At 37.2% G+C, this 17,933-nt stretch overlaps 1 protein-coding gene across 3 annotated transcripts in view; it reads right to left on the bottom strand.

Annotated features, from left to right (window-relative positions):
* SLIT2 (slit homolog 2 (Drosophila)) overlaps window positions 1-17,933 on the bottom strand; it is a 404,995-nt gene that overhangs the window by 44,903 nt on the left and 342,159 nt on the right. For all 3 annotated transcript variants that reach the window (XM_010860216.1, XM_010860217.1, XM_010860218.1), the window contains 3 exons: window positions 14,567-14,691; window positions 14,330-14,427; window positions 9,364-9,503 (listed from right to left, as the gene is read on the bottom strand). In XM_010860216.1, the coding sequence (XP_010858518.1) occupies window positions 9,364-9,503; window positions 14,330-14,427; window positions 14,567-14,691 (363 nt within the window). The remainder of the gene's footprint in view (window positions 1-9,363; window positions 9,504-14,329; window positions 14,428-14,566; window positions 14,692-17,933) is intronic.

The following is a 17,933-nucleotide window of genomic DNA, read 5'->3' as shown; positions in this document are numbered from 1 at the left end:
GAGTAAGGAACACTGGTAGCAGATTCGTGTTCTGAGATCCCAGCCTCACGTATGCCCTTGCGGGCTAGACTTGATAGGCTACCCTGTTAACTCAGATATCCTGATAATCTTGTCTGCCAAATGATGACTATTCCAATGGGAAACAGAGAGGATGAACTCTGGAATCAATAGGAAGTATGAGTGTAAGTGGAATGTTTGAGAAAGATTAAGATAAACAGACCTGAATGTTTTTCATTATCCAATTTAAAAAATTCTGTGCAATTCCTTAAAAATTGTACATTTCTCATTTGTTCTTATTCATATAAAGAATACAATCCTCTCTCCTCTCACAGACCTTGCAGGGAGATGGATGGAATGTATTAGATGGTGGATACAGCTGATGGGATTATGGGAGCCATTTCAGGACAGGTTAATTGAATTGGACCTGAAAGAAAAGTATTTGTTTCCTCTTCTTTCAGTGAACCAGGCCAGTCCTATTTGTTCCATGGTTTGCTCTTTGTTATAATCCCAGGCACCAGAGCACATTAACACGAGCAGATGCCCAGTCCCCAATCTGGATAGTCAGTATCCTTATTAGCAGTGATAATAATAAATGAATTTATTTCCATCAGTAAGTAAAGAATTACTTATGAACAGAGAGTTTCTTCTTTTTTTTTTTTTATAAAAGAGCTAATTCTTCTTAAAGGTTCCTTTTAACAATAATCTGATGCTTTCTTACTTGTGTTTACTACCCTGAAATTTGTTCTATCAATTAGCAATAGTTAACTGCCCTTCATAATATGATCAATAAACTATCCAGAGCATACCCACGTTTCCAAACTTACGCAAATCTGTTAGTATAGAAATATAGAGAACTGATCTTGAGGCTGTGAATTTTTGAAGATATATTGCTATTGCTAAGTCGCTTCAGTCATGTCCGGCTCTGTGTGACCCCATAGACGGCAGCCCACCAGGCTCCCCTGTCCCTGGGATCCTCCAGGCAAGAACACTGGAGTGGGTTGCCATTTCCTTCTCCAATGCATGAAAGCATTGGAGATATATTAGCCACTGATAAATGTCCTCTTGGTTCAAAGGGTGTGCAAAATGGGACACACGCATAATGAACACTGCCAGAGTGCAATCTCTCATGAGATAAAGTTTATCATAATTCAAAACAGGAAGGCTCAAGGAAATATGTTATAAATGTGGGGAATTAATATACTTCAAAAAAGAAAACCATTTTATATTCTCACTTTTGTTCTTTATGATATGAAATGGGTTGCTCTATAATGCTCATTTGCCAGAAAGTTTGATTACACTTTGTATTCAAAAACTATTCTCTTTATTTAAAAACTAGTCAAGTAGCTATATTTTGCCATTCACTTTCTTGGAATGAGAAATGATTGCTTCATACTGGTGAAACAACTGACCTAATCTGAACTTGCAATGAAGAATGAAAGCCAACGAGCTTGACAAGGGCTAATGTTTTATGTATTCTCATATCACTTTCAATTCTGAGCACAGTATCCTGAATAATGTATTTTCTCAATAAATATCTTTTGAATTTTTTTAAATGGAAAAATTTACCTCTTCAAATCAATAAATAAAAAGGAGGTGTTTTTCAGTACTTCCTCACTGGAACATTATGTCTAAATAATGCAGCCAATTCCAACAACCACAAAAACTGCAGAAATATTTAATTTTGTTTTCAGAATAAATCAGTCCAAATTATACTGACTAAGGCTTGGTTAAGCTAAACTGTTGTTCTGGGCGTTGTCTATTAACTACAGAGCAAATAGGATCCTTAAAATCTTTTCTAAGATTCAAATGCATTTAAGAAGGCTTTGAAAGGTTGGAAGATGAATGCAAACCACACAGTATAATTAGGCTGCCAAAGTACTCTCTCTAGTTAAAACAGACTGCAAGTACAACTGCACCTATATTGACACTGATAAACAGACCCTACACATCTTGAGGCATAATTAATGAGAGAAGGAGCCACTGTCAATAGAGATCATGAAAATCCAAAAATATACAAAAAAAACCTAAAAAAAGGCAGCCAAATTGAAGAGTTCTTCAGTATTCAATATTTCCTTATACTTCAAAGTATAATAAGAGGGCAAAGAAAACCAAAGACTTATTCATAAAAAAATCTTTTCCTTTGGATGTAAGTATGGTAAATAAAATGAAAAATAATAATTTTTTAAAAAGACAGTACTGAAAACCATTGGGGGAGAAATTTCCTTCATGAATATAACTTATTTTAGGTAGAATTTTCTCTATCAAAAGTTTGTTAGAATTCCTCCATCATTGGGAATGACATCAATCATCTAAACCATGTCACTATAGCAATGACAGTTGAAATTAAATGATGGAAAACTTGAACTTGTCCTCTATGACAGCCCATGATATTTCTGGAGTATAGACATCTAACATTTTCAAGTGTTTTCTTATACATTCTTCCATTCTTCCACACTATTCTCAAACATCAAAATGAAGTGGGTCAGATGTCATTAAAGATTGTGAGAGGCCCCAGAGTTGATACATTTTAGTGCCTGGATGAGAAATTTGAGCTTTTCCTTTTAGCTTCATAAATTCATCAGTATCCCACCTGCCCTATGTAATGGAAGGTAGCCTGGTCATCAGGATAATTATACAGGCACCAATTAGACACTTTCTTGTTTTCATGTGTAGATTAAGTAGATTGCTTGTCTGCATCTGAATTTTGTGACTATGGATTTACCCTTTTCAAATGTGCATGATGGTCAATTATTTATAGCCAGCTGAGGAGACAGCAGAAGGAAAGCTTGTTTGGCACTAAGGATGAGTCAGAACCACTATGGGATGTGAAAAATGCCAAATCTGGAATATGGCAGTAAATAAGAAGGGACTAATTCCAGGGGAAGGTCCCGAAGTTAGAATGCAGGCCATGGGTTCAGTTAGACACTTGTTTGCATCTGGACCCCTAATCCCAGGTGGCGCTAGTGGTAAAGAACCTGCCTGCCAACGCAGGAGACATAAGAGACGCAGGTCCAATCCCTGGGTCAGGAAGATCCCCTGGAGGAGGGCACAGCAACCTACCCCAGTATTCTTGTCTGGAGAATCCCCATGGACAGAGGAGCCTGGTTAGCTACAGTCCACGGGATCACCAAGAGTCAGACACAACTGAAGTGACTGAGAACACACACATCTTCAGGTAAGTGCTTTGTTGCTGTTTTATACAAAGCAAGTGAACAAATGAAAGTCGGTCAGTCGAGTCTGACTCTTTGTGACCCACGGACTGTAGTCTGCCAGGCTTCTCTGTCCCTGGGATTCTCTAGGCAAGAATACCAGAGTGGGTTGCCATTTCCTGCTCTACAGGATCTTCCCAACCCATGGACTGAACCCAGGTATCCTGTTCTGGCAGGTGGAGTCTTTACTGTCTGAGCCACCAGGGAAGTCCTGTTTTATAGAAGTTATTGCTCAAATATTTATTGCTCATATTTACAGAGTTCTTTGGGGCTTCCTAGGTAGCTCAGTGGTGAAGAATCCCCCTGCCAAGCAGGATACATGGGTTTGGTCTCTGGGTCGGGAAGATCCCTGGACAGAGTAGCCTGGCGGTCTACAGTCGATGAGGTTGCAAAGAATCAGACACGACTTAGCGACTGAATAACAACAGAGTTCAACTTAACGATACGTCAGCTAATTACAGAGTTTCTTTTTACTTACAGAAATCACTCTGAGTGCTATAAAGACGTTGAAACTTCATTTCTACTTATGTTTGGGATTCAAATAATAGAAAATGATTTGACTGCTTTTAAAAGCAAATTTAGTCAGCAGCAGGTTCTTGGAAATAAGAGACATCTTTTGTAAACACAAGCCTGAAATTTAGTCAATACATGAAACCACATAATGATTTAAAACACTATCATACTGTCAAGCTTGCTCCTGAGAGTATGTATATATATAACTATTTCAGGACATATACTTGTGACAGAATAATGGCCATTGTGTTTCCTGAGATAGAATCAGGCCTTAGAAGTCTCTGTCCCAAACCACCAATTGTTTTAGTACTTGTAAAAAAGACAATATTTGACCAAGGATGGTACTGGATGCATTAATCCACAGAGAATGCATAGACTATATTTTATACATTCTCAAATAAGACAAAACTTTTTTTTTCATGCTTTTTAACTTAACTCTGCACATAGTAAGAGTAAGTGAACAACCAATAAATCCTCTGAACAATGTAGCAGAAAAAAATGAAGAGGAGACAGAGCTACTATATAATATAGTCCATGTTAGTCTTTGAATCATACTGCTAATACCATATATACAACTGGAACTGTCAAGGCAAGCACACCCTTTTAGGATAATGTGCCTAAACTTGGCACTTGAAAGTGTGGTAAGCTGAATGAGTAAAAATACAATATTATTAGATATAATTCTGAATTTTTAAGATAAAAATTCAACAAAGATTCCATGATGACTCCCAGGACATGCTGATCGCCCTTGTCACTCCAGGACTTCCCTTCCCAGACACTGATATATTTGGGAAATCATGCAGACCATAAAGGCCAAGGATGTAATATGATCTTTTTATGCTTTAAAAATACTGCCTAGTACACGTGACATTCTGTGAGTTTGACGTCATTTAAAAAAAAAAAAAACAACCAACTTCTTGGGCTTCGTAATTTTTATCTCATAAAATGTTTTAACCAATGTATACACCTCAATATTTTTCATGTTTCAAATTACTGAAGATATTAATTTAAAATTATGGGAAAATTCTCACTATTTAACATTTTTTCTACCTACAGTCTATCTATTGCACTAACTGACTTACATTTTTCATGATAAAAACAATACATTTGGAAGGTCTTTAAAAAAGGAAAAGCATACAGACAAGAAGAAACTAGAAAGCATTAGTCTTTCTTTTTTGCCACTTCTTCTGCCCACTCAGAAAGCTTCTTTTGCAGCCTTCTGGAAATTGGTAAAGTGCATTTCAGACACCCTTTTGTAAGTGTTTGGTATAGCTATCCACATATCAAGGATATGAATGACTGATTTGACATATTCATATCAGATTTCATTTTAGTCAACATTCCTTTTACCACATACACACCATGAAATCTATATAGCTTTAAAAGAAAAAGGGAAACTGAAATAAAATCATAATAGACTTAAAAGGCAACTAACCTTTTTCCACCTCATTCAGATTAGCAGCTGGCAGCAACAAAGACAGAAGAGACAAAAGACGTTTTACATCGCAGTACACAGCAGAGCACAGGAAGCCAAAGCACAGCATTAACAACAGAGAAGCCCAGGGTGAGAGAGCAAACTGAAGCAAGGCTCACATTTCTTACCTACAGCCGGGCCAAACGCACAAACAAGGAGAAAATGAGGCAAAAGGCAGACGCCATCACAGGCAGCGAGAGATCTCAGCTAAACCAGGCGACTTAACAACAGGCAGCTTTACTTGTAAGATGTGCACATAATGGTTTGTGTGTGGGCATAGGAGATTTGGAAAACAAAGAGATAATGGAAAAATTAAAATGTTCTGAATTTTTTCTGCAAAATACATTCTAAGTTTTTACATGCCCAACTTGTATGGAAACTTTCACTTACTGAACGTATGCCATTCCCATCAAGCAATATCCATGGTTAAAAAGTGATCAATTTTGTTTCAACTTTGTATATGGTCTTATGAGAAGAAGGTTAATTAAAAACAGTCTCAAAGCAGATACAGGGTTCTGCCTCCTAGGAAACATGCAAAACCACATTTTTCAGTGCAACATCTGAATTCATAGAGCTTATTTAGGAAAAGGTGTCAAGTTTTTCAACGTCTCAAGGGTGCCATGTTTCCAATGTTCATTTTTATAACTTTTGAGCTAGTTTAATTTGAGGAGTTCTTTGACAATTCACTTTCAAGAAATGCCTTGTTTTTAGAAAGGATATAATAACAGCTTTTAAAAAATGATAAACCGTAAGAAGAAACACAACTCTCAAGCTAATACTGAAATCCTGGAATGGATTTTTAATTATTGTTTAGCCACTTCAGAGTCTTACTTAATCCTTAACAGTCATTTTAATTTAGAGTCACGGTGAATTAAAGCTTTCCAAAGATTAATCTTGTCTAAAGAATCCTAGCAATCAACAGTCATATGCTCTACATTGGACAGATGATGGATCAAATTAGGTAGAAAAGAATGGTTTGGAGAACTTGGGTGGGGAAGGGAGAGTAAGGGTTACATAACAGACAATACTGACTCTTAAAATTTATGCTGTCAATCTCTGAAGTAGGAAAGGACAGAGTTTTGTCCTCTAATAAATCAGCAACTATGTACTGTGGTATTTTGGTTACACGGGCTTAAATATATTTAATAAATTTCCCAATGGTGGTTCATTTAATTTGAAAATGGGTAGCCGTGTTTTATAGCCTGCTCATCACATCATGACCTCATTCTGAAACTGCTTTCAGATCTCTGAATTTTCTCTGTTAACAAATCATATCCATTTTGATTCTTGACATGTGTGCTAAATGTAAAAATTTTCACCATAGTAATTTATGAGCTTTCCCTATGAAGTCTTATTTGCTCCTAGTAAAGAGTTCATTTTCTCAGTGAATGCCTCAGAGAGATAGAGTAAAAAAAGTCTCCAAGCAGTAAAGCAACTTGCAACTTGAATGATTTTTAAACAATGACAACATTATTATATTCCCTGAGCACAGTAGGGTTTCTGTTCCAAGATCTGAGGCTCATTAATCAGATTCCAAACTTAAATCTCAAACAGTGCAGCCACAATATAAGGAAATGCCTCCTTAACTGCAGACTTGGATGAAGCAGACTTGGATAAAGCTCTGGAGTCCAATTTATACCTTCCTATAATTAAAGGCCACTTATGTGCCACTGATTTCAAAATCTGCAGATGGTTGGTTGATATTTTGTAAATGAGCTCATTTCACATACAGACAAAAATGCTACAGCTAGTAGATGAGATACAAACATTGCCTGGTTTAGGTATCTGCTCCAATGCCAATTCGCAAAACTCTTCACTTCCCACAAAATCCAACCCACAGTTACAGTGATCATAGCTTCATGTTTTGTATGCTATGAACTTTCTATTGAATGCAATATTTTTATTTATTCTTAGCCTGGATTAAGGCAAATTGATATTAGCAATAGATAAGACCGGGGGGGGAAAAAAAAAACAGAAGAGTCTCAATTCTTATTAAGCACCAAACAGCTCTTGACTATTTGGCAGGTTCCCACATCATAGCTTTTTGAGATGTCACATTTTGGTTCAAAAGTGTTTGTGCTAAGCTTTGGATTTTTTTTTTTTTTTTTTGCATATGTTTCAAAGAAAGAGATCTGACAGCAGAGAAATGAAGCTTTGTAATAACTTCTCAGAGGAAGTTGCACTGAACTGAATCACTTTAAGGTGGAGAAAACATTCAAGAGGATCAGGTGTAGGAAGGGAGCCTGGGAAAAGGAAGGAAGAGAAGGTAAAAACAAAGACTCAAAGAAATGGATACAGAATAACATAGCAAACCTAAAGCCAAAGAGGGACCCACGGAAACCAGTTCAGAAGAAACTGCTACTTTACGTAAAGCATCATGAAAAAGGCATGTAGGAACCTGAATGCAGTAGTCTTGTCAGGTCCAGGTTTTCATTGGGAAGAGAATATAGAAAAATTCCTGGCGTCTGTGCTCAGGAACACATTGGCTAACCAAACCGTGCTTGAAATTCTCAGGTCCAATTTGTCCCAATCAAAGTAGGATAGTTTAAAGAGGCCTCTGACATTAAGGGAATTAAGTTATTTCTATAATGATCAGAACAATGATGGGATAAAATAACTATTCTAAGAAGGTACTAGCTCCAGATTTTAGTGCAAGCACTGGGCTGGCTGTACAAGGCTGGACTCCCCAATCCAATAAAACTCAGAATCTCAGAGTAACTCCAAGGGCTTCAGAATTTGTGCACTCATATGAATGGTAAGTACCTGAGGTGTGACACAAGTAATACTGATACGAATGTCAAAGCTATGTAACACCTAAACTCTCCAGCCACATTAGAATGGGTGCATGTTAGACCGACTCTATCTTTAATTAATATAACACAACAAAGAATTCAAATTCTGGCCACTAAGGAGTCCACAGGCTGCTTATATGTAATAGAGCAATTGGTAATACAACATGTTCAAATTTCTACTGGAAACAGTATTATTACATCATATGGCATCAGGTACTTCACTGTTGTGAAAAATAAATCATACCATGGAACAGGCAGCTGCAGAATTTCTCAGACAGGCCCAGGATGTCAGAACAAAAACTCATTATTCTATTTAGCATTTTCCCACCAAGAAAAGTACCTCTTAAATTGCAAAGCTTGAGTATGCCATAAAAGCTTAAATTTCAATGCTTTTCTAACGAATCCCTGGGAAAATTAATCATACAGCTGTGCTTCCATTTTTCATGTTTATAGATGTTAACACCTCAGTCATCCAAGGAACTATTTTACCCTCTGATATTCTTAACTATATATATGGAAATGAATATAATTAATGAAAAATACCCAGCCAAATGAAAATGGTAATTCTGAATAGAGTGACAGAATCTACTACTCCATTTATTTCTTACAAATAAAACATGTAACAGTCTCCTTTTCTCTATCAACTTTAAAACTAAATAAAACAAGATTGAAACTATGAAGTTTCTTACCCAGAGCCACAAAAATCAATCAAAACAGATATTCTGACAGAATAAGTAAGTCATAAACTTGATGTTGACTTTACAGCAAATTGGTTTATCCAGGGCAGAAGTTTATCAGCTTGGATGGTCTTATGAGATTTATCACCCTTATTCCTGACATTTTGTATCAAGATAGGAAAAAAAAGGGGAAAGGGGGATAATGGTCTGATAAGATTATCCAAAGTGATCAATGTATATATTCTTGACTGTGACTTCGTTTGAAGGATGAGAGTGCTAAAGGCAAACACTCTCTAATGAAGAAACAAATATAGACATGAAGAATTTCAAATGCTTAATTCTGTTTTGCCCATGTAAAGAAATGCTCCCTTTTCAAATACATATTGGTGGGTTGGTCTGCACAGGAAAAGTGCTTTGCATGAAAATGTCACTCAGTTGTGGGACTGAAAGCTTCAGTATAATAATTTTCTTTGTGCCAGAAAGCGTTACTTTATGAAGATGCCTGTGTTATAACTGAGCTTGCCAGGACTTTTATTTGGTTGGCTGAAACCATCTTTAACTCTGTTATTACATTACATCTAATTTCCAAAACACGCATCAGTTACTGAATAATACAGTGGTTTACTACACACGTGCAGCACAGCTCCAGCGGCGCTTTCAAATGCAGGTTGATGGCATAGCAATTTCCCTTTTCCTACCTGTGTACTCAGGTGGGCAAAGGCATGTGTAGTTATTAATTCCATCGACACATGTAGAGTTATTTTCACAGTCATTATCTTCACAGTCATCAACATTGATTTCACAATTTTCTCCTTCAAATCCATCAGCACAAATACACCTGAACACCAGGGGAAGAAAACATAAAAGACATCTTCCTGCATTTCAAACCATATGGTCTAAATATTGAAAAAACTAAATATACTCATCAGTTACAGAGCTTTTAACAACAGGTAATTGATTTTTAAAATGTTTTTAAATGACATGGTACAAGCATCAATTTAAATGACATGGTACAAGCATCAATTTAAGGGACTATCCCCCAAATCAGAAACAATTTGAGAAAGAAAATTTATGCTGGCTACAAGAACTTGCTATGGCAAATAGCCCCCTGGTCCTATAAGTCAATAAATCCAATACATTCGCAGGTCTAAAACATGAGCAAAGTTTACAGCCTTAGATATCTTAATCTTGAATTGTACTCTAATAAAATAACTCATGCTTCTTTGCTCATAAATAAGGAGGAATGATTATGACTTTTTAAAAATTACAACTTTCTACCCTACCTGTAATGTTCTTGATGTCTCAAAGCAAAAATAAACCTGTCTCAAAGCAAAGACCAAAACTTTGTCTTTTTTGTTATTGTAAAATGTGAATATTCTCTTTAAACCTTGACAAATACAATTTTTCCCCCACTGGCATAAAACACTGTACCTTTAATCTTGCTAGGTATCAGAATAATCTATAGGTAAAGTTTTGATGAAAAAGAGACAACTTCATAACAGAATGTAGAAATGAAGCATATGTATTATTAAGTGAAAGTCAGTCAGTCGTATACGACTCTTTGCGAACCCATGGACTATAGAGTCCATGGAATTCTCCAAGCCAGAATGCTGGAGTGGGTAGTCGTTACCTTCTCCAGGGGATCTTCCCAACCCAGGGATCGAACCCAGGTCTCCCGCATTGCAGGCAGATTCTTTACCAGCTGAGCAACCAGGGAAGCCAACATTGTATTATAAAAAGTGATATTTCTAATAAGCTTTAGTAGTAGATTAGCATTCTTATGTGAAATCATTAGTGTCATTATAAGAACTCTGTTTCATGATTCATGAAGTAGATCTGAAGTAACTGTACTGTAAGATTAAACAACTCCAGATTAAAAATGTTCACAGCATGTCTGTCTACTCATATTGTGACTTGGAAATGAATCATTAATTTCCTATTTCAGTGGGATCTACATCTTATCATTACACATTGTCTGTTTTAAAGGAACACACAATATGCAACAGATGAATATATGCCTTGCAGTAGGGCACTACATGGCTATTAATTAGTTCAATAGAGCTACTACCTTGTCTTAACCTAATTTGACTTGATTAATATAACGTACACATGTGTTTTTAAATTGCTTGGTTTTGTAGCATCCTAATCTGAGAACGGGACTTCCCAGGTGGCTCTAGTGGTCAAGAACCCACATGTCAATGCAAGAGATGTGGCTTTGATCCCTATGTAGGGAAGATCCTCTGGAGAAGGGAATGGCTACACACTCTAGTATTTTGCCCTGGAGAATTTCATCAAGAGAAGCCTGTCAGGCTACTATCCATAGGGTTGCAGAGTCGGACATGACTGAAGTGACTTAGTACACATGATCTGAGAATACTTCAGTGTCTATTTTTCAGTTCAGTTCAGTCACTCAGTCGTGTCCGGCTATTTCCAACCCCATGGACTGCAGCATGTCAGGCTTCCCTGTCCATCACCAACTCCCGGAGTTTTCTCAAACTCATGTCCACCGAGTCGGTGATACCATCCAAACATCTCATCCTCTGTCGTCCCCTTCTCCTCCTCCCATTAATCTTGCCCAGCATCAGGGTCTTTTCAAATGAGTCCATTCTTTGCATCAGGTGGTCAAAGTACTGGGGTTTCAGCTTCAGCATCAGTCCTTCCAATGAATATTCAGGACTGATATCCTTTAGGATGGACTGGTTGGATGTTCTTGCAGTCCAAGGGACTCTCAAGAGTCTTCTCCAACACTATAGTTCAAAATAAACAATTCCTTGGAGCTCAGCTTTCTTTATAGTCCAACTCTCACATCTATACATGACTACTGGAAAAACCATAAGCTTTGACTAGACAGATCTTTGTTGGCAAAGTAATGTCTCTGCTTTTTAACATGCTGTCTAGGTTGCTCATAGCTTTTCTTCCAAGGAGTAGGCGTCCTTTAATTTCATGGCTGGAGTCACCATCTGCAGTGATTTTGGAGCCCCAAAATATAAAGTCTCTCACTGTTTCCATCATTTCCCCATCTATTTGCCATGCAGTGATGGGACTGGATGCCATGATCTTAGTTTTCTGAATGTTGAGTTTTAAGCCAACTTTTTCACTCACCTCTTTCACTTTCATCAAGAGGCTCTTTAGTTCTTCTTCACTTTCTGTCATTTGTGTGTCTGAAGTTATTGATATTTCTACTGGCAATTTTGATTCCAACTTGTGCTGAATCCAGCCTGGCACTTTGAATGATGTACTTTGCATACAGTTAAATAAGCAGGGTGACAATATACAGCCTTGATGTACTCCTTTCCTGATTTGGAACCAGTCTGTTGTTCTATGCTCGGTTCTAACTGTTGCTTCTTGACCTGAATACAGATTTCTCAGGAGGCAGGTAAGGAAGTCTGCTATTCCCATCTCTTGAAGAATTTTCCACAGAATGTTGTAATCCACACAGTCAAAAGGTTTGGCATAGTCAATAAAGCAGAAATAGATGTTTTTCTGGAACTCTCTTGATTTTTCGATGATCCAACGGATGTTGGCAATTTGATCTCTGGTTCCTCTGCCTTTTCTAAATCCAGCTTGAACATCTGGGAGTTCACAGTTCATGTTTTGTTGAAGACTGGCTTGGAGAATTTTGAACATTACTTTGCTAGCGTGTGAGATGAATTGCAACTGTGTGGTAGTTTGAATATTCTTTGACATTGCTTCTTTGGGACTGGAATGAAAACTGGCCTTTTCCAGTCCTGTGGCCACTGGAAATTTTCCAAATTTGCTGGCATATTGAGTGTAAAACTTTCACGGCATCATCTTTTAGGATTTGAAATTGCTCAACTGGAATTCCATCATCTCCACTAGCTTTGTTCGTCATGATGCTTCCTAAGGCCCATCTGACTTCACACTCCAGAATGTCTGGCTCTAGGTGTATGATCACACCATCATGGTTATCTGGGTCAATAAGATCTTTTTTGTACAGTTCTTCTGTGTATTCGTGCCACCTCTTCTTAATATCTTCGGCTTCTTTTAGGTCCATACCATTTCTGTCCTCTATTGTGCCCATCTTTGCATGAAATATTCCCTTGGTATCTCTAATCTTCTTGAAGAGATCTCTAGTCTTTCCCATTCTATTGTTTTCCTCTATTTCTTTGCATTGATCACTGAGGAAGGCTTTCTTATCTTTCCTTGCTATTCTTTGGAACTCTGCACTGCAATGGGTATATCTTTCCTTTTCTCCTTTGTCTTTCACTTCTCTTCTTTTCTCAGCTATTTGTAAAGCTTCCTCAGACAACCATTTCGTCTTTTTGCATTTCTTTTTCTTGGGGATGATCTTGATCACTGCCTCCTATACAATGCCACAAACTTCCATCCATAGTTTTTCACGCACTCTGTCTATCCGATATAATCCCTTGAATCTATTTGTCACTTCCACTGTATAGTCGTAAGGGATATGATTTAGGTCATACCTGAAATGTCCAGTGGTTTCCCCTACTTTCTTTAAGTCTGAATTTGGCAATAAGGAGTTCATGATCTGAGCCACAGTCAGCTCCCGGTCTTGTTTTTGCTGCCTGTATAGAGCTTCTCTATCTTTGGCTGCAAAGAATATAATCAATCTGACCTGAGTTGACCATCTGGTGATGTCCATGTGTAGAGTCTTCTCTTGCATTGTTGGAAGAGGGTGTTTGCTATGACCAGTGCATTCTCTTGGCAAAATCTGTTAGCTGTTGCCCTGCTTCATTTTGTACTCCAAGGCCAAATTTGCCTGTTACTCCAGGTATCTCTTTACTTCCTACTTTTGCATTCCAGTCCCCTATAATGAACATAACATCTTTTTTTGGGTGTTTGTTCAAGAAGGTCTTGTAGGTCTTCATACAACCATTCAACTTCAGCTTCTTCAGCATTACTGGTTGGGGCACAGACTTGGATTACTGTGATATTGAATGGTTTGCCTTGGAAATGAACAGAGATCATTCTGATGTTTTTGAGATTACATCCAGGAACTGCATTTTGGGCTCTTTTGCTGACTATGAGGGCTACTCCATTTCTTCTAAGGGATTCTTGCCCACAGTAGTAGATATAATTGTCATCTGAGTTAAATTCACCCATTCCAGTCATTTTATTTCACTGATTCCTAAAATGTCAATGTTCACTCTTGCCATCTCCTGTTTGACCACTTCCAATTTACTTTGATTCATGGACCTAACATTCCAGGTTCCTATGCAATATTACTTTTTCCAGCATCAGACTTTACTTCCATCACCAGTCACATCCACCACTGGGCATTGTTTTTGCTTTGCCTGTGTCTCTTCATTCTTTCTGGAGTTATTTCTCCACACTTCTCCAGTAGCATATTGAGCACCTACTGACCTGGGGAGTTCACCTTTCAGCGTCCTATCTTTTTGCATTTTCACACTGTTCCTGGTTTCTCAAGGCAAGAATATTGAATTGGTTTGCCATTCCCTTCTCCAGTGAACCACGTTTTGTCAGAACTCTCCACCATGACCCTGTTTTTAATACTGAAATATCTCGAATATCTATGAGAGGGACTAGTATATATCTTCCTTGTGAATTGAATTTCTAGTATTCTTTTTAAAATAAAGCCCTTGGATTTAAAAATTAAAAAAAATCATGTTTTCTTATTCTTGTTTCTATCCTTCAGACACAGATCATAGACTAATGGCCTACCAGAATCCATCTTTTTCTCCTTCTTTTAAGTGGCAAGTTCCTCCATGTTTACATGGGTTGCTGATGCACGCATGAATTGGAACATCACAATCCTGCCCCTGGAGAAGAAATGGTCAAGTTAAGTTGCGTGCAAATAAAATAGTTCTCAGCACATAAAGAAATCACAACTGAATAATAAATACCCATCAGGGGGAACTAGTTTTTCAGATCTTGGTTCCCACAACAGCTTCTACTTACCTTGAAACCATATGGACACGTGCAGCGATAAAAGTCAACTGGGTCATTGTTACAGGTGCCATCATTTTTACATGGATTTGATAAGCAGGGATTACATTTAGCTAGAATATTGACATCCACAGGACCTAAAAAGTGATTGAAAAATATGAGAAGAGGATGCTTTCAGTTTCCAGTTCACTGAAAACTATTTCAGTGCCTTAATGTACCAGTAAATTTTGTATAAGATTATACAATAATAATTTTGTATAAAATTATTATAAAGTAATAATTTATCTTCCATGATAAAAATTATGGAAGTCAGCACCATCATATCATCTTTAAGAACAAAACAGGAGGCCACCTCATTGAGAGACAATGGTAAGAATCTCAGATGTCGAGGGGGACTCTAGGTTGTGCACTTAGGTGGTTAGGATCTGACATTTGCAATACCAATGTCAAAGGGTCAATCTCCTCATTAGCTGAACAGCTTATGTGGATGCTTTCATGGCCAGTGCTTGCAACTCCGCTACTCATCAGCTGCACGGAAAGGTACACCATGGATCCCAAAGCAGCATGCATGTGTGCCCATGTGTGTGCTGGGGGATGGGGGCAAGTTTAATGAATAAGTAGAAATTCACTAGTGTAATTAAAAATGCAACAGTATGTACCTGTCCTGCTAATAGTAGTTCAGGACTGTTATTTTCCTGCAGGAGATATAAAACAGTGCCACTTTTAAAATAAACCAAAAATGAAACCTCCATTATATTCTTGCTCATGTCCCTTTAGTTTTGTTAGCATATTGGCACATGACAGTTAAGATTTCTGTATCTTTCTTCACTGCAAAGAAAAAACCACTGAAGAGGTCACTACTTGCAATCTCTCCTCTTGGGGTACAAATTAAAAAGCTCATAATCTATGAAAGTTCTAGATTAAATGGAGGTTGAATTGAAGTTACTTTCTGTTGGTTGCACATATTTGTTCTGTAAGTGGCTAACAATGTAGATAGCGTACTGCCCTCAATAAAATTGCATTCTGTTGACGATCATTTTCACACCATTTGTGAAAGCTCACTAGACTGCCTTTTGGAAACTGTCTGATGAGGACACTCTGGTGGAGTGCCATTTTTATATTTAAAATACAAATATTGTGTAACATAAACTATACTTTTGCTTTTACCATCAATCTCTGTAGTTCTTTATCCTCATTGGAACAAACAGTCATAATTCTAAGTGATGTTTCAGCACATAATTTCTAGCAAAGTTATCTGAGCCCTCTCCATTCCCTTCCTATCACTGCTGTAACCTTCCAAGGTACCTCCCCCCAAAAAGCCGTATGACTTCTGCTGGTATAAACTTTCTTTAGTCACATTTTTCTACAGAGGTTTTATACTGGTAAGCTGTTGGTCTCCTTACAGAAACTCATACGAAAGAAAATGTGAATTAACATCATGGCCATTAAAACTATTCATATCTAAACCTTAACCTAAAAAATACACATTCGTATTGTGGTTTTGGAGTACAATCCCAAAAGGTAGTGTTCTATATTCTTCAGGTTTTCTATTAACAAACACCTGAAATTTATTTAGACACAGTTTCCTGTTTGTTTGTTTTTTTAACCTGTTTGGGAATAAATGACAGTCCTGGGGAGGACTGTGCTAATGGAACGGGGTGGTGTTTGAGCTGGGTGATACCTCTCATTAGGGGAGGCCTTGCCAGTGTCCCCTCTTCTTTTTCTTGGTACGAGAATAACTAACATAGTTTTTGTATCAAATTACAGTCATACTGAGTGAAGTTAAGTCAGATAAAGACAAATATATGATATCACTAATATGTGGGATCTAAAAAAATGGTACAAATAAACTTATTCACAAAACAGAAATAGTCACAGATGTATTAAACAATCCTATGGTTACCAGAGGGAATGGAGGGAGAGGGATAAATTGGGAGATTGGGATAGACATACACAGTATTAGATATAAAACAGATGACTATTAAGGACCTAGTGTATAGCACTGAGAACTATACTCAATACTCTACATGATCACTATGTGGAAAGAATATAAAAAGAGTGTGTATATGTATATGTGTACCTGATTCACTTTGCTGTACACCTGAAACTAACACAACATTGTAAATCAACTATATTCCAATAAAACATTATTTTAAAATTATAGTTGAGAAGTTCCTGGAATTAATACCAAACTGAGCATCACAGAAACTTAATTTCTCACACTCCAAATGTATTTATCAAATGAATTTAGCTACTCAGCACATTGAAGAAGTGAACGGTGGAAGTTAGAGCAGTAAGTTAATGTCACACACCACAGTAAATGACTGTGTGTTTGCTAAAATGATCACACTTAGAATCATCACTAGGAAAGGAAATATATAAATGGTAATGGATCCCTGAGCTGAGCTAGAAGAAAGAAGAATCTTGGAACAAAGGCGTAGGATGAAGCAGCTAAGAATATACATCAGCAAAACCTCAAGTCAGCAAATGCAAGGACTGTTAACATTCATCTGGCCACTTCCCAAGACCTTAAGGAAAACTGTCTTTAGTCTATGTCTGTGCTTTCAACCTTGAAAGGCTGTGGTCTGAATGGAGGGATTCGGGGTTGGCAGCTTCTAAGTTTATTCTGCGGAATGTGACATTTTTCAAAAATTATGTTTGATTATTTAGATGAGAAGCCAGAGATTGTTTAAGGAAAAAAAAAACTGGGTATGTTTTTAAGAAGTATTTTAGTAGAGTATGCAGATGATAAAACTGCCAGGCTGAAGGAAAAAAAAAAGATCCTGCATGCTGCAACTAAGATCTGGCATGGTCAAACATTTAAAAAATAAAAGAGAAAAAAAAATTCCAGGCTGAAGTAGTCTCTGCCCTGATTTTAGCACAGTCAAGATTTATTTAATAAATATCTACAGGGCCATATCTGATTAATAAGCACTATCTAATTTCTCCACTTTTTTCCAGGACCAGGTTTGGCTTTTAATATAGCAAATCTGCTCAACTATTTTCAGTATCTGCAATTTCTTGTGGGTGTGGGAAAGGAGATGTGTTGCTTTCTGACAAATTCGGCCTAGCTACAAGAATCAGCACAGCAAGCTTCCCCATGTGCACAGGCTTCCCTTGATGATTTCCTTAACCACAAATGGTTTTGGTTTTGGTGGCATCAGAATTAGGAACATATTCTTCAGCTTGGTAAAGTTGATTACTATGGCAACCATTCTATTTGCTTCTTTTTTCAAATCTCTCTTTTAAAATCATCTCTTCAAAGATAATTTCTTATTTACAGTACTTGAGTTGGAGAGAAAGCTAATTAAAAAGATGTTTGTGAATTATAGCATTTCCAAATAGCAGCATCCTCTTATATGTTCAAATGTCTTAAAAT

The sequence above is a fragment of the Bison bison genome, unplaced genomic scaffold (assembly GCF_000754665.1).
Source record: "Bison bison bison isolate TAMUID 2011002044 unplaced genomic scaffold, Bison_UMD1.0 scf7180017864464, whole genome shotgun sequence".
NCBI lineage: Eukaryota > Metazoa > Chordata > Mammalia > Artiodactyla > Bovidae > Bison > Bison bison.
The sequence above is the reverse complement of the archived record's forward strand: the minus strand, read 5'-3'. Positions and strand labels throughout refer to the sequence as shown.